The sequence below is a fragment of the Trachinotus anak genome, unplaced genomic scaffold (assembly GCF_046630095.1).
Source record: "Trachinotus anak isolate AG129_WGS33_773 ecotype Australia unplaced genomic scaffold, CSIRO_AGI_Tana_v1 ptg000005l, whole genome shotgun sequence".
NCBI classification, from domain to species: Eukaryota; Metazoa; Chordata; class Actinopteri; order Carangiformes; family Carangidae; genus Trachinotus; species Trachinotus anak.
In genome coordinates this window covers 19,345,406-19,373,000 of record NW_027273856.1, presented here as the reverse complement: position 1 = coordinate 19,373,000, position 27,595 = coordinate 19,345,406, and the positions used below count along the sequence as shown (strand labels likewise).

At 40.4% G+C, this 27,595-nt stretch overlaps 1 protein-coding gene across 5 annotated transcripts in view; it reads left to right on the top strand.

The window, feature by feature from the left end:
* runx2b (RUNX family transcription factor 2b) overlaps window positions 1–27,595 on the top strand; it is a 115,762-nt gene that overhangs the window by 27,849 nt on the left and 60,318 nt on the right. For 4 of the 5 annotated variants that reach the window (XM_071478746.1, XM_071478743.1, XM_071478745.1 and 1 more), the window contains one exon: window positions 9,986–10,079. In XM_071478746.1, the coding sequence (XP_071334847.1) occupies window positions 9,986–10,079 (94 nt within the window). Of the gene's footprint in view, window positions 1–6,442; window positions 9,885–9,985; window positions 10,080–27,595 lie in introns of all 5 variants that reach the window. The other variant, XM_071478747.1, reaches the window with a different exon arrangement.

Sequence of the window (27,595 nt, the reverse complement as noted above, 5' to 3'; positions counted from 1 at the left end):
TGGTGAGCAGCATTTCCAGTAAACAGGCCCGTTATGGAGGCCAAGTTCCCCATTTGTGTTTGTGTGCTACGAGGTCAAGAGTAGAGTCATGGAGTCAAACGGTGAATGGCAAAAAAGTAAATCCCACAGCAGGAACCCTTAACAATCTCGTTTTAACAAGAACCTTGGGTTGTTTTCTCTCTCCCCCTTTTTCCTCTCTGTTCCCTTTGCATCTGGCCATCTCACAAGTACACACACATTTCTCCCTCTCTTCCCCTTACTGTGGGTAGCTACAGCTAGGCTGACTCAGCCCTCCACACTATTCTTGGGTCCTGACGAACAGTGTTGATGTAGCCTGTCTGATGGCCACACGCCATAAACCAGTCTTTGTTCCCCCTGCCACTTCTGCTGAGCTGTTCGCCCTCTCCTCTCCTTCCAAAACTGCTGCTTGACCGACCAACCAATTGATGAAGCGTAAGCAAACCACTTTAGATCAACAAAAGGAGTTTATCTTTCAGTAAGTGAGTGGGCCACTGTAGTGAAATGTGATACTGCAACTACTGCAGAGGCCTTACAAAAAAATAAAAATGACCACAAGTATCTCAGTGTATTCCCGTGGCCTTTAGGGTCAAGACGACATGTGAAGATGTTCTTTTATAAAAGCCAAGGGGTGATGAAAATCATTAATCACCTTATTAGCCTGGATACTTACAGAAAAAATGCTTTGATCCAAAATTACCAGAGGCAGGAAGAGACTTCAGTACCTGAAGGAGGGGCATGAGTTGTCCAAGAGGAAACAGGATAGAAGAGAATGGTGTGATTGTTCGGGATCACTCCATAATGAGGTTTATTATCAGACAGACAAGCATTGGACAGCTCTCGTGACCGCAGTCTTAACAGTTAATACATGACTATTCATTGTGGAGCTCTTACCCCTCTCACTTTCTCTGTCTCTCTCTCACAGGGGCCAATTTGCCCCATTCCTCGGATCCAGTCAAATAAATACTGTAATAAACAGAGGGCGAGAGGAACGGTTCTGCAGTTTGCAAACTGCCTGTCTACGCTGTCGTCCATTAAGATGTGAGATAAATTCAAAGCATGTCTGATATTAGCGCGTGGCGGCAGGGCTCAAACTCAAACCATCTGTCTGCGTGTAATCACGCAATGCACCGAGAGAGGGAAGGGTGAAAGGTATAACCGTTGCTGCATTAGGCACACGCTGCTTATTATGGGTGTTGAGAGACACAAAAAAGAGACTGCGGTGTCCCTGAAAATAGCGTAACCATCATCATATTATCGCATCTGAGAGGAAACTTGTGTCGCTTCTGCTCTCAAAGGGACAAAGAGACCTTTAAACATTCTCAAAGACGTGAGGAGAAGTCTGGGGCTGTGCAGCTCAGAATGAGAATGATTGATGGGATGCCTGAGGACAGTGAATAGACAAGATAGAGAGTGTGAGAGCAGCACAGAGAGAGAGAGAGATAGAGGTATGCTGACAGAAAGTGTTGATCTGACAGCAGAGAGATCAGGAGGTGTGTATCTGGCCTCTCTCTGTGACCCACATGTCTGGATGCTGGGAAAGAGTGTGTGCACATACAGATCTGGCTACCATCTCTCATCAGTCATCTCAGGAAGCAGACTCTGCTTTTTGATAGTTGACATGGCTGCCATCAGCTGGATATGGAAAAAGCAAAAAAGACTGAGGAGTTTGAAATCTTACGCTCCATCGAAAGTACAACCAACTTCAGCAGATTGTGTGGAATGTTTGAAAAGGAATGCAATCCTTAAAATAAGAGCCACAGACTACTTTTATCAGTTATATAAGGCTTAACAGATGCCAGCCACTAATCTAATGATGAATATCAAGTGCAGACTTTGTCAAAAGCTTTTATATTGAAGGTGTTGTGATTTTAGCAAATCTCCAGATCATTTTACCTCCTGAAATTGAAGGAGCTCGGGTAGCTGGTCATAATAAATTATGTCACATAAATCAATCCACTGAAAAGAAGAAAAAAAAAGACCTGTGGAAGAAAATCTCCATTCATGATGGGAAGAATGAATGCATTGTCTGAGCAGCACTGTACTTCACTGTACAGTGTTCTGCGTTAAAGAGATAAATCACCCCAGGCCTTCATGAGTGAAGCATAGTGGGAGGCCAAGATGAATACAGTACATTTCCCCTCTCTGTTTCCCTCTCAGCTAAGACATAGCAATTAAAAAGCCCCCATAGAAGCAGAGCTTGAAGGAGCCAGCAGCTCAGTGAGAGACACAGACCACGGCCACTGCTCTAATTGAAACAGGGCCTAAAGTCTAACGGCAATACCCACATTTATTTATTTTCAGCCGTTTAACATGTCTGAGATCTTTGTCTCGCAGAGCTAATTGCTCCTTCCGACAGGAAGACAGTGAGTCAATGGGTAGTTTATGTACAAAGAGATTTTAATCTGATCCCCCCTCCTTGTTTTCAGCCTCATGGAATCAGTAGAAAATATGGAAAGTATGAGAGTTTTTTCTCAGTGTTATAACAATACAGGATAATCCCCGACTGTTTTACTAAGGTTGGTAAATATTTAAAGTGTCTGCCGGGGTGTAAACTTTTGGTTATTGCTCTAGTAGTAGAGGAGAGTCTGTTTTGTTGTTGCCTGCATCTCTCCAGTCCATTACATCATGAGATCATTTGTTTGAAAGTTTGATTAGAGATCTCAGAAAATCCACAAAAATCCACAAAATTGGCCACAAAATTGTCCGTCCTTTTTGACCTGGCACATACTGAATAACGGCAGAAATAAAGAAAGTGCTGGGTGAAAGGAATGTAATCATGCTGCATTCACGGATGTCAGTTCACTGAAAGATCTTTTTAAAATCCCATCCGATGAGTCTCCCAGACCACTCCAGTAAAGGAGAAAATGGGAAATGTTATACTTTCTCTCTCATCGACCACACACTCGCTCAACTCGCTAAGTAACAGAGGTGCAGAGGCCACTTCTGCAGTAACCGGAGCTTTTGATTTCTTTGTGCCCCACAATTTCTTTCTTTTCTCTATTGCAAGACCCCTTGTGTATATTTTAAGCATGTCTGCACACAATTTTACATGTGCTTGATTTTTTTTTTTTTTTAAGCTTACTTTTAGTTTCTTCTTGCTGAATTAGCTGAACATCAGGTGAACACAGAGGAAGGAGCCATAGACATGGTCACTGGCTCTTGTCTGAGCACATCTGTCTGCCAGCTGTGCATGTGTTTACACCTGACCCCAGCCAAGTCACCGTCTGGGTCGTTCCCTCACCCTCTCCTTCACATTACCTCCATCCAACCGCCCCCCCCTCGCCAAAAGGTTTTCCTTCCTACTGTCGAGGAAACTCTTGAGCCTCGGCTCAAATGAGCTAGTGCAGCACCGCTCAGTGTCTCATCTCAATCACACACACGCCACCAAGCAGGCCCGGGCCAAACTACCACAAACTCTGAAGATTGGTTAGATTCAAAGGTGATTAAAGTAATCAAAGCAAACTGAGGTTATTGAAAAAAGGGGATCATATAAAGTTGGTGGCAGAGAGCTAAACCAGACAGTGATGGAAAAACAGTGAATGGATGGGACTGGTTTCAAAGAGAGAAAAGGCTGATTCATGGTGGTCATATGTGTCATGGCTCACATATGACTGATACTACAATTACTGCTTTTTCCCCTGTAAACACTAGCGTTGCATCATGTGCTTCTGCTTTAGCAAACAATACAAAAAAAAAAAAAACCAATACCATCACATTCACAGAGACATTTCTGTTCTTTCTTTATCCAAATGAAGCTGTTTTGAGAAGACAAGTGTTTACACTCACACGGACAAGGGGAAGTCTCGGTTTGACTGATTACTAAACAATGCTAATCGCCATGATAAAAATGGAACATTAAAATCAGCATTCGATAAACACGGGCCAGGGAGTCACTAGAAGATAGCCTTTGATACAAAGGGGTTTTTCCCTCGTCTTTGTTTTTTCACTGTTCTGTAGGTGGCCAACCGCTGGGCCGAGTTTGGAGTGTAGTGAGACTTTGGTTTAGAGAAGGACTTGGGGTTTTAGCTGTCATTTTGTAGAAACAAACAAATCTTGGTAATCAAAGTCACTGTTTGGAGCGAGTCAAAGTCCCATTCCATCTTGTCTACCAACCATGGGTTGTTTCATTAAAGGAATTTGTATTGTATTCTAAGTGCTCTTTAGGTTCCTTTGTTTACACATATTTCTGATACAACAGTTATTGTTGGCATTAGTTTCTTTTTATTTTGTTTAAAGTCCCTATGAGATGGCTGCTTACATTACTACACCAATTTATTTTGACAATTTAAAGACTATTTCCAGTTTTTAAATCTTGAAAGAAATTAATTAACTCAAACCCTGTCTTTAACATTATTCATGGATAGTGTTTTTTCAGTAATTGCCATTCAATGTATTTATGTTCTGTCATTACCTTTATTGTAGATTTCATCGTAAGTCCTTCATTCCCTTTGCTATCAGGCTATGAAATGTTGACAGTTGTCATTTTAATGATGGTTACATTCAAACTTTAAAATTCAGTCATTCATTTTATTACTCGTTTTATTATTTGAATTATTTAGTCACTTCATGAGTTGTAACAAAAGTATTATTTTAATCAATTTCTTACATTTTTTTTTATTTATTTATTTTTCTTACTGCTCGTCATTCCCTTGTATTGACTCATCCATTGGCTCTGACATATAGCCTGTGGGTTTTGAAGTTGTGTGTATGGACTGGGTAAGCTGCAAAGGAATTGCCCTTCTGGGGATGAAAAAAGTTGTGTGAATCTGAATCTGGAGTGGCTGAGTCTGCCAATTCTGCACTGAATTGAAATTGCCTTCACACCAGTGAGGGACTGACAGGAAAGATTGTCTTCATGTAATCCATTGTTACTGTTTTTAATTGTATCTAATTGATATCAGCCTCAGTGTTTAGTGTTTACTCTCCCTTAGCTGTATCAGAGCTGTAGGAAGTTACTGATAATGCAAACCCACCGCTGCCTCACATTAATTAATGTTCAGCTGGTCAAACAAAGGGTGGCATTTATTGTGAAGCAGAAACAGGAAATGCAATGTATTTGTCACTGAGGTTAGCGAAGACTGCGATTGATCATCATAACAAGACATGGATATTCTTGACATTTATTGTCATCAGTTCATTTTTAATTCTTGCAAGGGAGTAATGGATCAAGGAAGAGTGATCACAGTGAGCTGTTAGAGCTGCGGGCAACAGGCTGCGCGCCTCCAACTGCTCAGCAAGGTCATAAAACTTACTGTGTCCTGCTCCTGTGTATGGAAAACACTGTGTCCAGCAGCAGGTCTCATTTGCAACTATTACTGACTACCTGCACAATGAGTGCTTGCTGTATTGAACATCACTTGCTGTTACTACGGTAACCAGATGTCATCAAATCAGCCAGAAAAGATTAAGAAAGAAAGATTAAAGATTACAAAAATATGATTTAAAATTGAAAAACAGCCTCATTTGTAATATAATGTTAATATTTACTATGATATGATATGATATGATATGATGAATACCAGATTTAACATCCTTTATTCTGATCATCTATTAAAATGTTTTTTGCACCCCAGCTTAGGGTAATGTAAGTGACTTAAAGAGCCTTCTAATTGAACCGCATAAATGCACTGTAACACTGCCAGTGTTGCTTCATAAGGGAGTCATGTAATTTTGTTCTGAAAATCACTCCCATGCAGTGGCCTAACAGCCATCGTCAGGGGCCAGGGGGTCTACAAGAGCCGATGGGGGCCACATGGATGAGCATGGCGTGGTGAGCCAGACAGTTACGGATCGCTTGCTTTTAATTAGCGGCTTCACATGCAGTCCGTGTGGAGCTGCAAGCCCACCGCAAACGCATGGAAGATGTGACAGTTCCCCCTTTGGGAGACACGGCCCGGGGAAAGGCTCTGGCATTACTACAGCGTCTCGACTCAACACAATGCCCAATGTGCACGCCAGACCCACGGCAATTAGCTTCTAAGGTTCCCCCTCGTTCTTTGCCTTCTCTCTTTCTTTTTAATGTCGGAGCTTGGAAAGGCTCAATATAATCAAGTCAAGAAAAGTTTATTCTGTTTAGAATTCCATCTGGTTCCAGGGGGGCTAATTTTAGCGGCGCGCAGGAGCGGTATGCAGTGAGGCTGCATGTACCATCCTACTTAGAGCGGTGGGGGGGGGAGCTCAGCGCAGACACCCAGGCTCCTAGGCAATAGACTGGCCGACTGGTGTTTCTAAACACTGCTGTAGCCGTTCTCCCATCACTCAGCACACCCTGTGTTCCAACAAAATGTGTCCCTCTGGCACTTACCACAGGATTCAAGACTCTTTCGCCCCCTCCAACCCCGATCTGTCTTGCCCCCCGCCCCAGTCCTCTTTCCTCACCCTTTCTTTTTGCTCTGTTTTGGTAACTTTTACTGTGTTTCAGCGGTCGGGTATCACCTCAGCTGAGGGCCCTGCAGAGAGAATGACTGCGCTCCAGGCTGTAATGCTTTGTGGTGATAGTGCTGATTGGATGTGGCACTTAAAATTGCCTCGGTCTGACTACGCAGTCATTACGTACGCCTGCATCATTTACAAGCAAGCCGGAACGGCAGAATTCAATTCACAGGAAAGTATCGTCTTTGTTTCTCTATATGATGATTGTAGGATTGTGACAAAACATAACTCTCTAATTTCAGGGTTAAAAAGCTATGTCTCTGACCTCTCAAACATCAATGTGCACATATGGACTTTCCATTTTAGAGTATGGCAGACATTTAATGTATTCATTACATATCATACTGTACCTGTTTTTGATAGATTTAAACATATTTTAGTTTCATTTACAACTACCACAGTGCGGCATGCTGATTTATAGCCACCTGTCAGTGAAGAGTCACACCTGACTGAACAGCTTTCACAATGTAAGGATCCTTAAGGTCGTGGAAAGTTATAGCCTGTGTGACTGTGGATGTGGCTGCCTCATCCTTTCAGCTTGTGTTAGACTGCACTGAGACGGGGAATAGAGGCAGACTTGTCCTCTGTCAGGCTTGCATTACACCAGAGGGGAAGCCTTTTCACGCCTAGCTGAAGAAACTTGAGAGAGCTTATATACGAGCTCTATGGGACCCGCAGAGTCCAGTAGTGATTCAAACCGGTTAAGAATAACACACCCTCACCTACTAAGTACTGTTTGGGCTAATATTTTCTCTTTGGAAAAAAAACCTCTGGTCAGAGCGCTGATTTGTTCCCGTCTCTGGACTGTAATTTGTCATCTCACAATGTATGTCAGCATTTCACCCTGTGAGAAAACCCTGTGAATCCCCACTGACCATAAGTAGATTGTTTATGGTTTCACTAATTTGATTTCAGGGTATTTGATGGCTCAAGGACAAGGGCAGCAGCCACATAATCACTGCAATGAGGCATTTATACCCTCCATAATTAACAGTCTTACAGTGAAAACATTATGGTTTTTTAGCCATGGTATTATTTGTGTCCTGCTAATCAGAGATATGTTTATTGCTGCTCAACATACAGTTAGAAGGATATAAATATCAGTAATGTGTTCATTTCACTTTTTATAGTGGCGGTAAGAGATTTTTAGTTTCCTGTAATTAATAAAGTTTAATTTGTGCAAACATTGTAAAAGGCTATTTAGAGACACAGAATGAGAATCACAGGAGTTAAATAATACTAAATGACATTAAAATACAATCTTACTATTAATAGTTGACTCTGCTCCGAATAAGTGTGCAGATAAAAACAGTAATTTATCCCTCACATGCAGTTGTTCCTACTGTTTTTTTTTCTTTAAGTAACCCCAAGGCGAAGTATGGATTGGTCATCAGAAAATGCTGTTATTAATCTCTGTCTGTAGTCTTAACAAATGAAGGCTACAATCATATGGAAACAATCTGGCCCTTGCCCTCGAAGAGACAGAAAACAGAGCCAAATGAAGAACATCCTTTCTCTTAAGACCTGTAATTTGTTTTTATTACCTATTAGGTAAAACACCTCATTTATCAATGTCAAACTCCTCACAAAATGATAGCTGTCCACATGTAAATCAGCTAATGCGATGTATGGTTCAGAATTAAGTGGGCTCTTTCTTATGAAATGCTCTACTCTGTGGGCTCAGTGACCCAGCTAAGCCACCCACGACCAGACGTTTTTCTTTCACAGAGCTGTGCTGGAAAACCAAGCAGAGAACACTTAAAAACAGAACTGATTAAGCACAGACCAAACTGTGTTTCTGTACCCCACACAGTAGAAGCCAGGGATGTGAATGCGTGTGTGCAGGAATTAACGCTGAATATTATTAAACACAAAAAAGTTGAAGAATAGAGAATAATCTGAAATGAAACCCAGTGCTGGTTTCACTCTTCCCTTTTTTGCATTTTATTTGACACAGTAATTTCATGCATATATTCCAAAAAAGGGATTCAGATACAATGATCTTCACCTCTTTTTTTCCCAGCTTGTGTCAGTATGGACCCCCTATGGCTAACCTACACATTACACATACTCAATAAAACCTTCGTTTTATAATACATATGGTCAGTCTACTTTAAATAACTAGCAACTTCATCTCTCACTGGCGTATAAATATTTTTCTGTTCATATACCATCACTTTAAGTTAAAACGTGCCAGTCAGACTGGAGGTTTTGTCATTGTACGTGTGAGTTCTTAGAGACAGAGGTGAAGTCTCCCTGTTTGCCACTATCCACAAGTGCCTTTACGACTACTTATTCATCATATTACACCCTATGCCATCATAAGCAACTTGGACCACTACTTTCAGCTGGGCAAAAGCATGATGAATGACAGGTCTTGTCTGAGCCGTGCCAAGTAATACAACTCAAAATACATGATACGGAACCATCCAATACTACTGTATAGCATATCTGTCAGTCTGGCAGAGCTCTCCAAAACAGGGACCACACACTCTTTATTAGAGCCAGTAAAATGTCCCAAAGATGTGGCCTGACTGTGCTTTCTGCCTAGCTACCATGAACAATAGTAGGATTGTGCTGCTCCTCTCTTTTTCTTTTTGTAAGCCCATTATTTTTTCTAGCATTTGTTATTCTCACTTAAACTACAGGCTGGCTCCACGAGTGGGCCACAGCGTCTCAGAACCGGGCCTGCTCAGGCCAGGAAAAACCCGGCGGAGCCAGACGAATAAAAAGCCAAAGCGCCGACGCCGCGTGGCTCCCAATCTGGTTCCTGTCAGGGGGACATCAAGGGAACACCCGCAACGCAATCTCCAAACGTCTCCCCTTCCTTTTTCTCCCTCCCTGCTTCTCTCCCACCATCTCTCCCCACCCTTCGAGCGATACGTCTTACAGATGACTGAACCATCGCCAAATGCTCCCAAAATGCTTTTTTTTCTCCTCCATCTCTCTTTTTCCCCCTCTCGTGTCTGTATGTTTGGAGCCAGCCCACATGGATTGGGATCAATTTAGGATGAAATGATAATTACCCTGTCAGTTTCAATTCCGATGTGATGAAGTGAGAAACAGGAAATGTAATAAACATAAATGGAATCTCAAGCGCTTTTGATTGGGAGCGGAATTGAATCAGACTCCACAAACTTGGTTGAATTGTCAATTCCGTGCCATCCCTGCTGAGAGACAGTTATGCATTTATGCCTCGTCTCACACCAAAATGCTGGATAAAGCATATTGCTGCAGATAATTACCGAATTCCACATTCAATACCGAGACTATATGCCTGTTACTGTTTAGTTTGGAACTTCATACATAAGAAATGATCCGTGTCACATCTTTCCAGAGGGAAACTCAGGAGCCTTTCCCTTCTCCAAAACCCTCAGCAAAAGCCACATATCTCAGTATATTTGATCGCCACATTCAGCACCTGAACTAAAGTGAGTTTGTCGTTTTAGAGCATATTTGGCGTTGGGAGATCAGTGATAGTGCGCGGCTAACGGTAGCCAGTTCTAACCCTGTCATGTTGGCTGTTCCACAGCTGATGTATGGAGCTGATTCCTGGCCGGCCGCGCTGCTTTGCCTGGATTTGTTTAACCCGGCAGATCAACCTTCAGACAGGAGCATGTGTGCAGGTAATGGCTGCCAGATGAGGTGAGGCCAGCTCTTAGAGGCCTAGTGGATGCTACAGAAGAGGAATGAAAAAAGCACACACACACACACGCATATACAAACAAGCACATAGCCCCAGGAGCTGTTATGAAAGACAACAACAAATGTGCAAATAAAAAAGTCAATATTTAAAAGCATCACAGCCCCCTTCTTATGTAGGTGGTTCATTGAGAGTTTAAGTTTTTTGATTTTCAAAATGTTGATATAAACCTAATTCTAGGCTTCATTTGCTGGTGTGATACGAGTGTGGCTGTTAGCCAAGCCTCGGTGTGCCGACGGTGGCCAGATTCTATCTGGACACTGACTGGCAGTGAGAAGCAAATGGACACCGGCAGAAGGCAAGGTTGCCAGGCTGTGTCTGGACATTGGTCTGGCCTGACCAACCACAGTCTAGCAGGATGAACGGCCCCCTGTAATGAGAATACACTAGAACTAATAAGTCTTTTCCAGTTTGCATATTCATGCACAAAGCAAACAAATAAATGTCAAAGATTAAACACGATGGGGGCATCTTTGGCATGCACCACGACCACCCAGGAGGCCACAAGGGCTCTGAATGACGAACTTAGCCGACAACCACTCAAACAAAAATAAACAAAAACAACAGCCTTTTACCGGGGATGCAAATAATAAATTGTGCATATGTTTTATAGATGATATTCTGAATGAATACATCTTCAGCAGGGAAGATTTTCAAAAATGTCTGAGCTGTAGATGTTGGCGATTTTATAATTTGCAATTATAGTGTCTGATTTCATGTCTTTCACACTGTTTTACAGTGTGGCTTTCAGGGGCAAGCTAAAAGTAATTCTTTCCCCCAAACGTCATCATGTTCTAAACTGGACAGCGTGACTGTAAATTAATTTGTTCCCTTCACTGTACAGACAGTGAACTTGAGCAGTAAATTTCCAAGAGTTAGCTCGGAAAGGATGAAGAAAATCTATCTTACAAGCAATCATTAGTGAGTGTGCCTCCTTTGATGGGTCACATAAATTGAAGTAGCTGTTACACAGACCATCTTTTTCCTTCAACATAGTGATTAAAGATCCTTGAGCAAAGGAGTTCAGGAAAGACATACAGTGAACAGCAAGGGAGGTAAGATGTAGAGGAAAACACAAAAAGAGAAAAGTGTACCACCATGGCTCACGAGGCTGCTTTTACGAGCTGCCCTCTTGTAATTAAAAAAATGAACGGCGTAGCTGATATTTTACTTGACCTTCTGTGTGAGCAGTCGTCGGGCAGGGATCCACCAGGGAGCTCCCTACATCTCCTGTAGTCTAATTTATAACGACAACCCACCAAGCAGCAGCAACAGGAGAACAAACTAGACCCAGGGGTTTGATAAAGAAGCTTGGCGATGAAAAGACCTCCGCTACCAGCAGCCACCCTCCTGCCTGCACAAGCCAGAGAGCCGAGGGGGAGTCAAGCCAAACTCTGCACCTGGCTTGTGCAGAGTCCGCCAAGTCTCTTTCCTGTTCCTGTTTCCTGTTATGACGTGTTTTTTTTAATTATTCTTTTTTTTTCTCTGACTTTTTTTATCCTCTGGCCATGTAGTTTGGAGCAGGTAAAAGGGGCATTCAAGCATTGCAGCCACCTGGGACAGCAGGTTGAGCAAAGCTCAGGGGGGGTTTTGCTCTGGAACATGTCTGCAGGCAAATGACTCTGCCTTTACTGATTAGTCCGGCCAGCCTCTCACCTGGCAAACACAATATCACCATCTGACAGTGTAACAGAGGTACCACTGTCAGTTAAAGTATGTGAAACATGCGTGCTGTTCGCTGACATTATTATTATCAATATATATTATTATTATAGTTGTAGTATTATAGTGATGGATGATCTACTAACTGAATTATATATTTCATCCATACATTATATCATCAAAAACTCCATCATGAATTGAAAGCTACCTAAAGGCAATACAATATTACAATGTGAGACTATTCATACAATCTTAATGAAAAATGTTGTGTTTCCCGGCCGATCCTGAGATCGTAATCTTTTTACTCTTGCAATATGACTCATGTAAATAAAGGGGATGAAATCTATTTAATAGCTTCAGAAAACTAAGATTTAGTTTTTGTCTCTTGGTATTAAAACTAAAACATTTATTTGGCAGTGATGGCAAGTGTTTAATTTTGGTAGGGCAACCCTTTTCTATTTAGATAATAAACTGTACCTAGTTGCACTCATTTGTTAGTATAATTTAATATAATATGTGTTAATATTAATTCAATGATCTCTATTGCCTTTTCTTTTCTTTCTCAGTTTTGAAAAACAGAAGAAAAATGCTACATAAATTCACACAATTCAATACAATACAATACATTTTTTCTTATTAGCAGCTGTAGAAAGCAACTATGTTGCTAATTAACATACCCTTGTATTTATTTTTATATTTATATTAACAGCTATAGTTAGTAGTTGCTTAGTAAGTTAAGACTTTATATTTAAAACAATCAGTTTATAAAATATTCATTTGTATTCAACTAAGTAGTGTTTTTTTTTTTTGCAATAATTTCAACACTTATGTGTTGCTTTCATTCATATGATCCAGTGCTATAGTAATATATTAGTCACAGGGGCCATTGCACATTTTGAATTTTTATTTTTGATACTTAAAGTATATTTTGCCAATAATACTTGATGAAATTGATTTCTACCTCTAATTGAGTATTTTTGTTATGTAGTATTACAAATTTTGCTTAAAGTAATTGATGTGAATACTTCTCAAATCTCTGATTAATACTGTGATGCACAATTACTTTTGTTTACTCATGAATCCGTTCTCTTGTGCTGTGAATAAAGCACCATGGTTGAACACTGGGTGGCACTGTGCAGGCTGATGCTGTCGGCTTGACAGCAGCAAAGCAGCAAAGCAACAAAGCTTGAAGATGGAGAGAAAGTGTAGCAGCCAATCTAACTGGTGGTCCTCTCTCTCTCACCATCCTCCTGCATCAGCACAACGCTGGCTCAGAGCTGGGCAATATTTAGCCGTAAGAAAATATGAAACCCTGTTTCTATGACGGTAGGCTGAAATACACAAAGATCTGGAATGAAAATATTTTGGAAGAAGTATCCCCCCCAGAAAATGTACTCACATTTCAGCAGAAGTGTACATAATAATTAGTCTGACCACTCTTTTCCTCCTCTCTCTTCCTCTAGTCCTTATCCTCCTCCTGTCCTGCCTCCTCCATAAGACCGAAATAGATGGTTAGATTCCCATGCAGGGTGGCTCTGGTTTTTATTCAGGATGTACTTTCACTGCATTTTACCCAAGTGCTGCATTTATAATTCTAATCAAAAATTTATAGAAGATTCCACATCATATGTAGAGCTGTGCATCGTTTTGGTTTTGAACAAGTAGGACATGCGTATGTGACTACTTTTAAACATCAGCCTGTGTGTGTGCGTGTGTGTTCCTAATAGTATCATGTATTAGAAAGGCTGCTTATTATTGAATGGACTCTCTGTGAGGTTTCTGAGGCAGGAGGACATCTATTAGGAGGTTAGCAAAACACTATCAGCTAATACGACCTGTAATTACACCAGCAGTAAGGAAACGCAGCAAGCTAACACCAGTATGGAAACAATCTGACAATGCAAACACTGCAGCTAAGCCACCACGTGTGTGTATGTACATTTGTAAGCTTGTGTATGGGTGAATGAGTGCACGTATGTGTGTGCGTGGACGGAGGCCTCATTGCGCGGATTGTGGGTGTGCAAACTGTCAAACTGGAGTGGGTGGGTGGGAGTGGAGGGAGCACATCTGGAGGGAATTTATTGTATAATTCAGTCTATTATTGCTGCGGTCGGTGCTTAAGGAGCACGCACACAATTACCGTCCACTCTGCAAGGCTACAAGTGGCCTCTGGCCTAAACTAATAAACTGTGGAGGAGGGTGGAGAGAGGAGAATTCATTTGAGGTTATCATCATCACACTCCTCTCTGCTACCTCTCACACTGACACTTAACTGAGTTTACAATAAATCAGTGAGGAACGCCAACTGTTCAGACCCAGATTATGGCCAAATTAGATTTGAATCTTCCTTTAAAGGTTTGAATTTGATTTGAAAAAGATTTGACACTGCTAGAACAGCACATTGCTTGTGAGGTTTGTTGAACTCAAGTTCAATTGTGTTTTTCTGAAGTACTGCAAATATACATTTAAATATGAACACAAAAAAAAATACATTAAAATTTTTTATATTCTATCTTATATATGTTTATTTTTAATGTAAAACAATTAAGCAGCTGTATGCAAAATATGCAGTGGAGGAAGAAATATTCAAAACCTCAATTATAAGAATTATCTACAAAAATATAATCAGAAAATTAAAAAAAAACTTAAGTACAATACAATAGTACAGTATTTGAGTAAATTCTCTTACATGTACAAGTGAAATATTATTTCAATGAATGTAACTGGAACTAACAATTGTTTTCATCATCAGTTAATCTGCCAATTGTTATCTGGATTAATTGATTATTTTGGTTTATCTTAATCTATAGAATGTCTGAAAAATGTCCCATCAAAATTCCCCGGAAAAACTGAGAATAACATAGGTGGATGATGTTCACTTAACTCACTTATCATAGATGATAAATACAAACAGCAAATCTTCATATTTGAGAAATTGAGAAACAGAATATTCACCTTTTTTGTTTGAAAAATGACTGAAATGATCAACACTATCAAAATTTTATCAATCTACTCATCCATGATTCAAGTAATTAGTTATAGTTAGTTAGTAATGTAATCCTACAAACTAATGCTCCATAGTAACTGTTACAGTTCAGGTCATTATTTAAATGCATTTTGCATGCATCTCATGTTTCATGTGAAATAATCTGCGTGTTGCGTGAAGGAGGTGCATATGCAAGGGAACTCTATTGGTTTATGAGGTGATGTCTTTTCATATACATTAGTCCGTATCATAAAATGGTCTGAAATAAAAGCCACTTCGTCTTTTCCATTTCAGCAGCTTCTAGGAATAGACTGGTGAGGCGTCTAGGATAAAGACTTTACCAGGGGAAAAATCTGCTCAGGCCAGGCAGTATCTGGCTCAGGCAGCCCTGAATGACCCGCAGTGTGTGTGTGTGATTTAGGAGCTCCTAACAGCGCTGGCGAGGAGCTCATAACCCAGAACAATAAAGTGCTTCCCCTCCAAGCCTCCCAGTGGTGACCTCTACTAAAAGTTAAAGGTTCAACTAGCTACACGTGTCAGGGTTGTGACCTTTCACCCCTTCAGCAAGAGCAAGGTCTCTTGTTTTTCTGCCCCTTTTCCCTTCCCTTTTCACCCACTATCTCTTGCTTCCTGCTGCTTTCTTTCCCACTATTAACCCCCCTACACACACACGCACAAACACACGTACCACCTCTTTCCTCCTCATACCTCTTAATGATGCTCTGTCTTCCTGTCTACTAAAGTTAGGACTCTTTGGTTACTGATTCATTAACTTTCTATTTCAAATGCAGTTTTTTAGTGCGATCAAAAATGTGTTCAGCTCCTATTTTGGCCAGGCAGACTTCCAAAGCTGCATTCTACACCCTGACAAAATTACTACTTGCTTTTCTTCAGAAGAATTACAAATACACAATGCTTAGACACACACGTCATGGCTTATGCATAATGTTTTGTTGCTCTCCACTTAAGTTCATAGGAACTACCTGACCCACCCGTTTCCTATTTATTTCGATTTTATCCGTCTTTGCAGGTTATCAGTCCAATATCCTAGTAGTGGATTAAAGAAATAGTTCCACTCTTTGGCAAATATGCTTACATGCTTTCTTGCCAAGAGTTAGATGAGAAAATTGATAGCAAGCTAGAGCCAGCAGCAGATAGATAGCAGCATAGTTTAGCATAAAGATTGGAACCTAAAGGTGATTAATTTATATCTTAAATATTGCTTGCCTATCTGTAGATTTAAAAAAATGTAAAAGTGATACATTGTGGTTTCACAGTGGCTTATAGGCAGGACTATCTCTTGGCCATGACTTTGAAACGCCAAGCAAAGCTATCTGGCTGCTGGCTTCAGCCTTATAGTTACCATGCAGATATGACAGTTGTACTGAACTTCTCATCTAACTCCAAAATTTCAAATTATTCCTTCAAGCTGCCAAATGACGTCAAACTGAACACTGTCTGTGGTTCATTTTCTTTTAGCGAGACCTTCATAGAAAGCCTGTTTCTATGCTGTATTTCAGTTTGAGTAAGTCAGTACAATAGACAGATAGATAGATAGACAGATATGATTATTTAAATGCTACAGTTACTACTTTTTCAGCTCCTGTTTTACAATACAACCACGGAGCCTCACTCGTGAGGTGTTATGTCTGCCGGGTGCAGCACAGTCCCCAGGACACACTACAGTATTTACCAATATTGAAATAGCTTGGGATGAAGTGAGTATTGAATGAGGAATGTGCTTGTGGCAGATCTCCACCCCTGATAATATAGGGTGTTTTTCTCCCCAAGCGGTTTTGCCCACTTGTTTTTCTCTGTGTTTTTTCTCCCATTGCAATGCTCTGTCACTCTTCCAGTAAATGTGTATCTGTGTGTGTGTGTGTGTGTGTGTGTGTGTGTTTTAAGGAGGCTTGTTTTTATTCCGGTTGCTGTCTGGGTTTGTCGTTATACTATCTTTACAAGCCATGGGTAGTGAGCTGGAATGTAAAGTTGCACATGTCCAAAGAACACAATAAGGTCTGCTGGTTACACTTCGTATGCGCAATCTCTGCGCTATGAGTTTTTTTGGGTTTTTTTGAATGAATTTATTTGGCTTATTCACATAGCTACTATAAAAAATGGTCAGCCTCTGTGGCCTGTTGTGGTAAATATCTACAGTGTTCTGCTTCTGCATTCAACCATCACTCTGTGTTTTACAATGAAAAACAATGTAAGTTAAGAATGTATTATAAGTTAATGTAATTATCAGTTATGAATAAGTCAGTAATATTTGTTCTGGGTGGTGTTTACAACAATAATAGCAGTGTAAAAAAAGACTCAGAGATGTTCTTTAAGAGCTGAAGTAAAGTTGAGTGTGGGATGAATGACTTTGTGGGTTATCCAGTAGTAAGAGAGGTAATGTTCAAAGATCATTAGAAAGAGCAGCAAAGAAAAAGCGATTTTGACAGGCTGTCATGACGTAAAAAGACACACTCTCGAATATCAAAGCACTGGAGGCACTTCAGAGGGAGATTAAACATGCAAACTGAACAGGCAGCGTGTGTGTCCGTCTTACTATGGTTAAGTTTACTTCATTCATTTAGCACTGTGCTACAGCATACAGTAGTCAAAATGATACCCTACTCTTTTGTCTGTCCCAAAGTGCAATTTACACAGCTTGGTGATTTGGTCAGTGGGAGACCACACGATGAAGGGCGATAGACCACAGACCAAGTGGCAAAAGGACAGGAAATATCAGATGAAATGTGCAATGAAGTGGATGAGGTCACCCACACGCGGCAACCAAAAATCAAGAGACTCGCAGCCTCAGAATTAAAGATAATCATTTCTGTGACCTACAACACCAAAAAACTTATACTAGTCTACTTTTTTCCCTCTGTAAAGTGAGACTGAGTGTACATTAATTTAAGCTGAGTGTAGAGAGACCACATAAGAGGAGGGCACAAACAGAAGCCAATTAGAGAATGTTGGGAAAAAAACGACAAGAAAATAAATGTCACGAAACAGCTGCGGTCACCACTTGTGCGACAGTTAACAGGCTTTCATAAAAGGGGTAAGAGAAGAAACGCTTTACATATCTTGACAAGTACAAGGGGATGTGGAGCAGCCACCACCGCACATTCCTCTTTTAGTTGGCTTTCTGTTTTTATTTTTGCCTTTCTGTCACTTAAAAGGATCAGGGTGTCTTTGTTCTCTGGGTAGAGTGGAAAAGCGTAGCTGCGTGTAATTGAGTTTTCTTCATTTAGATGATGGGGTGATCCAGTGGGCTGATACAGAGGATCAGACAGCACCTGCACTCACTGAAGTCCACTGGCCAGTTAATTTCAACAGGATCCACACCCGTTGTAAACATGAGAATATATCTGTATGTATTTTTATAGCTGCATGGATCTATGAATGGCAACATTGGTTTGTCGGTTGGTTGGTTGGTCCACCACTTTGGTCTGCACTGAAATATTGGTATTGTGATGACATTTGGTTCAGATACTCATGGCCCTCAGAGGATAGATCCTAATGAATCCCTTTTCCTCTAGCACCAACAGCTGGTCAAAGCAGGTTTTCATTTATCCACTGAAATATCTCAGTACTGGATGTGTTGGCTCAGATTTTTGTAGAAATTCTTGGCTCCCAGATGCTGAATCCTATTGACTCTGGTGATCCTGATACTTTCACTCTAGCAACACCTTCAGGTTGACATTTGTGGTTCTGAGTGAAATGTCTCAACAACTATTGGGTGGATTGTAATGAAATTTTGGACACGCATTCATGTCCCCCTTTAGGGTGAATTTTAATTGTGATCTTTGGTAGTCCCTTGACTTTTTATCTAATGTTGTCATCAAGTGGTCTGTAATGAAGGTCCTCTTCATTAGTAGTTGAAGCTTATTGTATAGATTTGCACTTTCTCAATTTGTAGACATGGGTATTGTATGAAATAATTGCACAAACTTTGAAGTTAGACGTATTTTATTGAGTATTTGCAATTTTATGTGTAGTCTACTAATGATTTGGTGTGGTTTGTAGATCACTGGCTCTCAGCTGGAACTGATTGAAGATCTATTTTATTATTATTGTTTGTGATTATTATGAGTTTGTTTTGCTTTTTGTAGTTTTGATTGAAGATGAGGCTCAGACTTCCCTGTAATGTGGCAGGGGTCAAGGTCAGTGCCTGGTGACCACATGTCCACTGTATTTTTCTTGGAAACCATGTCTATTGTTTGTGTATCTCTGTGTGAAATAAACGCCTGATTGCTCTACAACTCATCTCTGACAATCCAGACTCTAAACTATCTTGCCAAAAAGGTCAAAAATTTTATTTTGGTTTATGACCAAATACCCACCCCCATTTTGATGCACAACCAGTCCCAGAGCCGACAATGTAAAGGGCCCTTGATAAAATTCACACGGAGAAAAAAAATAAAAATCATGCTTGACTTTTTTGTGCTACATACCCCCAAATAAATAAGCCACTGTGATTGGCAGGCTTAATGTCACTCAATGTTAATCACACGTTTGACATGGCTGTCGACAGGATATTTCAGAGCTGCAAGTCTCCTGCAGGAACTGAAACTCATGGACGAGGACACCTGCTTCCACAGGTCTAGGTCTAGATCTTTGTTTGTCAGCTATCTAGCTTGGCAACATTAGCGAATTTAGCAAAGAAATAATCACAAGCCCAAATCAGTTAAAGTTATCTTGCGCAACAAATAATCAAGTCACTATGACTTTATGGGATTAGTTAACCACACGTAGTTACTCTGATAAAAATTAGCTTCATATTTCTCTGAGAAAAGAACCAATGGTATTTTTGGGTGGGTGAAACATGATAGGTTTTTACCTAATTTTTTTTACTTTATTTGTATTGGAGAATGATAGAGAAAGATGCACTAAAACCGCAATCATCTAGCAGGTACCAACTTACATGTTAGAGGAGAATGTTCAGAGACGTTTGACAAGTTGATGCATTATTCTCTGTAAATTAGGTGTGGCTGATAATGTGCATGTTGGACGAGGCAGTGGGAAAGTTGTGATGGGGGCGGACTTGGAAAATGTTGTAGTCCCTGGGCCAATGTTACTTTAATGCAGCCTTGCAAAGGTCAGCAAAAGTAATGACATTCCCATCAGCCTCATTTGTACTTTGTGTTTATTGTTTATTAGAAAATCTGATAAAAGATGTGTTACCATGTAGCTTCCAGCACTAGTGTGCCGAAGTACAGCCTGACAGTTACTGGCATGAGTGACTCTTACATGGTTAACATTATACTTAGCATTGTCACTATGAGTATGTTAGCATGCTGGAGTTAGCATTTAGCACATTGCTACTTAAGCAAAACCTGACAGAGCCACTACCATGGCTGTGGACTCTGAGTCCTTTTTGTAGGTATATAGAATGTGTTTTCATGTGCTCTATCTCGTCATTGTCAAACTCAGACCGTTATACATACTCAGTGTTATCCTATTCACTTAAATTTCAAGCCTGACCCATAATTGCAAAAGGTCATCAGAAAATGGTTACAGTGTGCTAACCCCAGCTGCTGTCACTTTTCAAAGGCTAACTGCTGTGTGTGGCAGAAATACACTCCAAATTCAATCACTCAGAATCTTACTCTGTCAGAACCCGTAAACAGTGGCTCCACAATTACCAACAATTACAGAGTAAACTTCCATCTACTGTTACCAAATGATTTTTTTGTGTTTTAAAGGGCCTTATAAATGAATCTGTGTAAAGAGTTGTTTGTTTTTTCATTGGCTCCACAATCTTTTAATCCTGGAGCACTTCAAAGTATTTACAGGAACAAGCCATAACAGGATCAGCCTCTGAACAAGGCAGGAGATCAAAGTGAGGGGCTGCTGCTGACATAAATATGGAAATAATATGACTCAGTGGGAACATGGGGTGTAACAGAGACTAGATTGGCAGACAAGAGAAAAAGTTTGGTAGACACACAAGAGAGGAAGAGACTTGGTTTGAAGGCGACGCTGATTTTGTACATTTCTTTTTGTCTAACTCAATTACTTAATTCAGTAGGTTTTTTCATTATTCCCCAGGAGCAATTTGTCTCACAGTTTGCTGATTTTTCCTTGACCCAGACTTAGCATTGTGGAGGATTCAAACCAGACGGTTTTCTCTGTTGAGTGAGCTATTCCCTTTTATACAAAAACACTAAAAATAACAGACAACAAAACCATGTGGCAGGAACTTGGCTGATTTATTTGTATGCAGGTAGTCAGAAACTTGTTAACAAACCATGACGCATTGGCAAACAGTACTCTATCTCCCCAACTCAAGGAAAACAGTAGCTCACAGCCCACAGCATTCTGCTGACGAAACACTGAACATGACTCGTGTTAATTTTCATAACCTTTGGAACAGGAAATGTTGACTTTTAAAATCAACCAAAGGTCTGAGGACTTGCTGACAAAAACAAAACACTGCTTTTTTAACTTTTAGGTAGTCAAAATACATACAGAGTACACAGTACATACATTTACACGCAGAGATATTTCTGACATGTACTTTTACACAAGTGTGTTTTATGCTTTGCTGCTTGCGTTCTCATTAATACCTATTTGTATAAACCAAGAAGGCTTAGACTTAAATGTTCAAAAAGCAAAATGACATGTAGTATTGCTTGCATGTAGTACAACTCAGCTCATACAGTATGACAGCTTTCTCTATTTTGGGCTCTGTTACCTCAAAGACCAACTTTGTCAAGATGGTCTGACATTGGTCAATAGCACAGATTTGTTTGTCACAGTTGAGAAAGTTTTCAAAATGTGCATGTTGTTTCCAAAGACTGTACAACCCATTTTAATTATGGGCTTTTCTTGAGACCAAATGGACTGATGCCTGCGAGCTACTTCAGGCACTGCCACACTCACACATGACGTACTCTACTTGCTAAATGATAAACCCAAGACAGCCTTTGCAATAAGGTGGCCTTTTTTAACCTGTCGGTGCTCTGCTATGCTGCTGCAGCAGTCCTTACGTGCAGAACCTCTTGCATTACTGCTGCCACCACTTGCTTCTATTCATATAGTACAATATTATATTTTGTTAGCAAGCTCACAGTTTGATCACTCCAGGACAGCTTTGTAGAAACTGCATGTTTCGTCCTTGCTGCAGCAACCCATTCTTGTTTTGTATTCTGTTTCCCGTTTAAAAAGTGTTAAGCTGGCATGCATATCAAGAGTTGGTGTCTTTGCTCAGTTCTATTGGTGTTTGTATGCTTGGCAGTATCAGTAAACTGTGAGGCTGCTAGCTGTTTTATTGCTCTCCTGTTGATCTGCTTGTGGGCATCTATGTGCTGCAAATCTGTGCTCTTTATTCATTCTGAATTACATTTTTTACACAGCCCATTCACATAAAAATTTCACTTTACTGTATATTGGCTTCATGGGAAATTCAGCATGACTTTTGTCACACACAAGGTTGATAGACACATCCTCTTTTTCTGGACATAGTTAGCATTTAGCTAAACATCAGTTCACTTCAGTTTACTTCACAATACTTCATATCATAATTTGGTCTAAACTGCAGAGCTCCTGTTACACATTTATCTGTCGCTGCAGTACGGTCAGCTGCACTCTTAGCCAACCTAAAGCTTGTTTCTGTGCACTGATGTCATTTGCTGGTCATCAACATGATATAATTTTAATGAGATGCTCTTCTTCAAATTGTGAAGTTTACAAATTTGCTGTATAGCTGACTTGACAGCAAGGTCAGGAGTTAGAGTAATGAATCAAATTAATATAATTAATCATAATTTAATTAAATTCTTATGTGATGTATGTGATTCGGGGGAACGGACCATTATTTTCTTTTTATGGATCAGTAAATTAATTAGACATTCATTTCCACATTTGGATTTCAACATCACATACAGTAAAAGGAATTACAGAATTAAAGATGACTTTGAACATTCATTCAAACTTTGCATTAATCACCAGGTAAATTCGTGGTTATTGCACCCATTAAGTTCTATTGCCAGACAGTTAGTATTTACATGTGTGGATGTTTGAAAGAACCAAGCTAGTCACAGCTTATTAAGAACTGTTTGTTTTAAATGGAGATCACTAAATCTTGTTCCTCTTCAAGCTCGACATAACAAATAAACTGTTTTTGTTTTTTGCACTTCCTTAATCACAGAACATGTTTATAAGTGCGCTCAATCCTGTGCATGTGCAGTGCGTGTAGGTAAGTGTGTGTGTTTTCTGTTTGTGTGTGCGCAAGAGTGTGTGTGGGCGCAGGGCAAGAATTAAAGAGGCCCTGGGATGAATATGTAGAGCAGATGTAGCAGCCGAGCTCAAAGGCTTACGCCTGGAGCCCATTTGACACTGTAGGAAATGTCGTCTCTGACAGAAGGCAAAGCGGCTGTGGGGTCACCAGGTTGAACTAATAACTGGGATCTTCAAAATGATATAAACATATACAGAAGTATAAATGCTTGACCCTTCCAGAGGAGCGTTTCTGTTGAACAGAATAATGGAGGCTGTTGCCATAAGTCTGGGAGTGCACTTTTACGACTTCCCCATTTAATTTCTGTTCCTAACATAAAGGCATTTGTAATATAATAAATGCCAGCAACTTCTAGGGGGAAAATCTATAATTCACTCCAGTTGGGTAATTTATTCCATTTGTTTAGTCACAAAGGGCTTTGGTCCGGATCAGGAAACTACAGAGACAACTGTCTTTCGAAAGCGAGCAGACTGGCCGGTGATCAGTCAGTTCCTCCGGAGCAAAAATGAGGAAAGCGTTTCTCTGTAGTCTCAACAACGCCTCCGAACTCACGGGCCGTTTCTGCACCATAAGGAAACTCCATGTCAGCATTTCATCTCAGGACTCCCACTCTCTCTCACACGGCTCTCCATCTCTCTCTGTCTCTGCCTCCCTCTTGGATTCTTCTTTCTCAACTCATAGAAAAAAAAAACACCCATGCCCATAAACAAGCAGAAGAAAATATCCGTTAAGTCTGTGAAATGAAGCTTTAGCACCACAACATCATGCTAAGCAGAAAGAAAAGAGTGTTGGATTTAGCGCCTGGCGTGAGTGCAGACAGTGTAGCTGACGGCTGCTCGTTTAAACTGTGAGCAGAATCCAACAGGTTAGAGAAGCTGATTTGTGACCAGAAAGTTGCTCGGAAGCTGGAATGGGCTGTCTGGCTGCTTCGAACAAGGTATTCAACCCTCATCCCCACATCCACTCCAGCAGAACAGCTTTGTGGCTAGTAGCTGATGATTTTGGATATTTTTGCAGCTACCAGGTGTGAATGTGCGTAACTCTATAAATGTGAAGCAGGGTGTTGCTGAAAAGAGCATGTGTGCTGTGTTGACTTTTGCTGGAAAAATAAAGGCTTAAGAACAGTGTTAATTTCATCAGTTAAAAAAATGACAAAAATATTACCTCTATATTATGTTAAACCCTTTTTTCACGATGAAAATGAGACTTAAACTAAATAAAAAGTCACCTTGGAAAATGAAAACTGACAAAAATGTATTAGGGAATAAAAATTAAATAATAATAGAAAACATGACTGCTTTAAGGTATTATTCATTGACCTGTATGTATCTGCAGAATCACTCAAATCTTAAGAGGTTGATGTAGCTGTTTAACTGTTTCTCTAACGTCTATAATGTGTCTGTCAGAACTGTTAGCAGATGTAACATTTATGGGAAAATGTAACTAACAATAAATAAATGACAGAAATCTGACAAAAACCGTGATACATCTTTGTCAAAACTTAAACAAAATCAAATTAACACAGCTTAAAAAAAAATCCTGATGCTATTTGATTCCAAACTCTTCACATACCTTTAGTAAATTTGTTAAACCTTTCAAAGAGCACATTTAATCCCTACAATATTCAAGATTTTTCTCTAAAATGTTTGGATCTCCACATTGGCATCACTGCCCTGTGCCAGACGCTATTTCAGATTCGTGTCTCAGTCTTGAGTGATTGTGTTTATTTTTCTAGCAATGCAGGCACCAAGTGTTAGTGCAAGACACTGAACAAAGACTGCATAAGTAGATTTGGTGTGGGACGTGGTATATTTGGACATCCACGCTTGTGTACAGTAGAGGCCCTGGAGCGCACTGTGGTGTGTATTTGTTTGCACCTGTCTGTCTCTGTAGATATAACCAAGAAGAAAGCGGGCTTCCATATGGGACAGGGACTAAAATAAGTGTCTTCAGAGAATTTATCAAAGTAGTGAAAATATTTCTTTTGAATTCTTTGTGCAAAACCAATAGAAATACAAACACATCTGAATTGTTCCAGATCTTTCTGGAAATACAGTGTTAGGATACTAAAATTAAATTGAGTGGTCAGTTTCAGAATGAACTCTTTTGGCATTATACCCTGTGTCTGTCTTATATCATGTACTTCTCACTGACCAATTCCTGTACAGTCCGTTTTACATCTTTCTGCAATTTGTGGCATGGAACTTGCGCTATCTATTGAAACCATGTGTCTCATATTAAATGCTTCCCTTCCACTTCAAATAAATCAGCCATAGTTGACGTTCTAACTTTATTGCAGCTGTATTAGGCTGCGTCATTCCTCTCAAACTACTGCAGATATACTCTTATTTCTTTATTAAAGCTCCTGTTTAGCTATTCAGATGTGCTAAAGGTACCACAGCTAATTCCTAGTGATGTTGTTTTGCTGCAGAAAAAGTGGAAAATTCCATGTTTCCCCTTTTTCAAAGATTCACCAAACTTTAATCTTGCATCAAATTCAAGATTTGTTTTGCTTAAGTTGATTTAAAAAGAAAACCCTTTCATCCTTTCATGACTGAATACTCAAATAGTGGAAGGATCTATTTTTAGGAAGCACTGTTTAGAAAGGAGCCACCACAACCCCAAGTCACCCCACCCAGCCCGTGTCCCATCTTGCCCCAGCCCATCCCCATAGTACCTTAGTCTACCCACCGCTCAGCCCTCCCACTCAAGCCTCCTCTCCTGCTGTCCCAAAGCTCTGCTGATGCTTCTCTGCAATGAACTAATCCCCGAGGTGAGGGTCAGGCTGCAGGAGAGGATGACACGCCTCTGACTCTCCTCATCCACCCAGGCCTCTCATTACTAACCCCCATGCAGCTCTGTCTTCCGTGAAACCCCAGCCTTATAGCCTCAGCCTCAGTCTCAACCTCAGCGCTGGGCACTGAGACAGCCAGGCAGCCAGACCCCTCAGAGAGGCACGGTGCCTTTGTGTGGCTGCGCTCCCCAGCTGGTCTGCCTCCCATTATTCCCCCATTCAAGCTCCAAATCAAAGCCAGCTCACATATGAAATGCTTTTGAGGTTTAAAGCTTAAATGTACCACTAGTACAACTACTGCAGCTACTATTACCTATGCTGCATGATGGATCAATATTCACGCATGATTCCATCTATACAGAATTATAGGTGCATTCACCTAATAACTCTAATATCAACAATATGTTTATGTTTCCGGGCTAATTAGACTAATATATTTTATTTTCATTAATAACTGCCCAGAGTCTTGTGGTAAGTCATAATTACAGTGTAGCTTTTTTTCATTCTCAGTTTGACAAGTGGTCAGTCAAATGGAGTGCCAGAGGGCTGGAGACTCCAGAGTACAGAGGAATTTTTTTTTTTTGCTGCTTGTTCTTTATTTAATCTAGCACGAGTGGAAATGAAATGACAGCTGTACCATGTTCGTATACTCCCCAAACAGCAATGATGGATGCTTTTTGATTCTTTTTTTCCCCCCCTGATGTTCATTTTTGCTATGGTGCCCTTTCAATAAATATTTTTAAGTCTGTCAGTTAATTCTGAAATTCCATCGATGAACTCTGTCCAGAAAAATAAACAGGGCAGCCACAGCAGTTGGCCTGGATGGGGAGTTGTTATTTTGTTCGGGCTATTGGCAGGGACTCTCCACAGAAATATTGCTTATTTTGCTTCGTTTCAGATTCAAGCTTCTGACAGTTTATGTGAAAAACTGCAAACTGTATTGCCATTTAAACACAACTGCTCTGCTCTGTAATTACAAGGCCCATTCACACAGATGAATGGGACAGACAGCCACAGAACGAGGATTGTTCTTGAGACATACACATACCTAAGATCTATGACAAATTGTGGTCAAATTGCAATCAGGAGGAAAAAAGTTAATTTTCCTCATCATATTAGTCATCATATTTGCATCACCCTATACTTGCTTTTTAAGGATTGAACTGGAAACCTTGGAAATCCCAACAGGACAATTTGTTGGATAGAATTTGGGAAAACACTGTGGTGAAATTCAATGTCAACTCTGTCAGTCATATTTCTTTATAAGGGATGTTGCAGCGTAGAAATGTTGACACAATCACCTCAAAAATGTCCTGCGTCAAAATGGCAGCTTCATCGGCTGGTTTAGGTCCAATCATTGGGCTTTGTTGTAAAAGTCATGAGTGGGGCAGTGGCCATAGTGGCCCACAACCCACTGAGTGGGCTCACGCAAAAATAGAATAGTACATACCAAACCAATATAACAGCGGCAGTGCACCATCACAAGACCGCAGTAAATGGCAAAATTATTGTGCATACTTTTTGAGACACGCCTAAAAAAACCCCACTGTGTCCACATGCACTCCCGCTAGCATCAGGTAGCACTTAAGTGTCCTTCGGACTAATGTATGACTAAACATGCTGCCCCTTCACCAAGCTACCCTGATACGCAGAGGGTGACACTGCCATGAGCTGCTGCTGCCTCACCAGGCAGTAGACACCCAGGCCTTCAATAACAGGATATGGTCTGCATTTCTCATTTTGAAAATGTGCACAAACAGC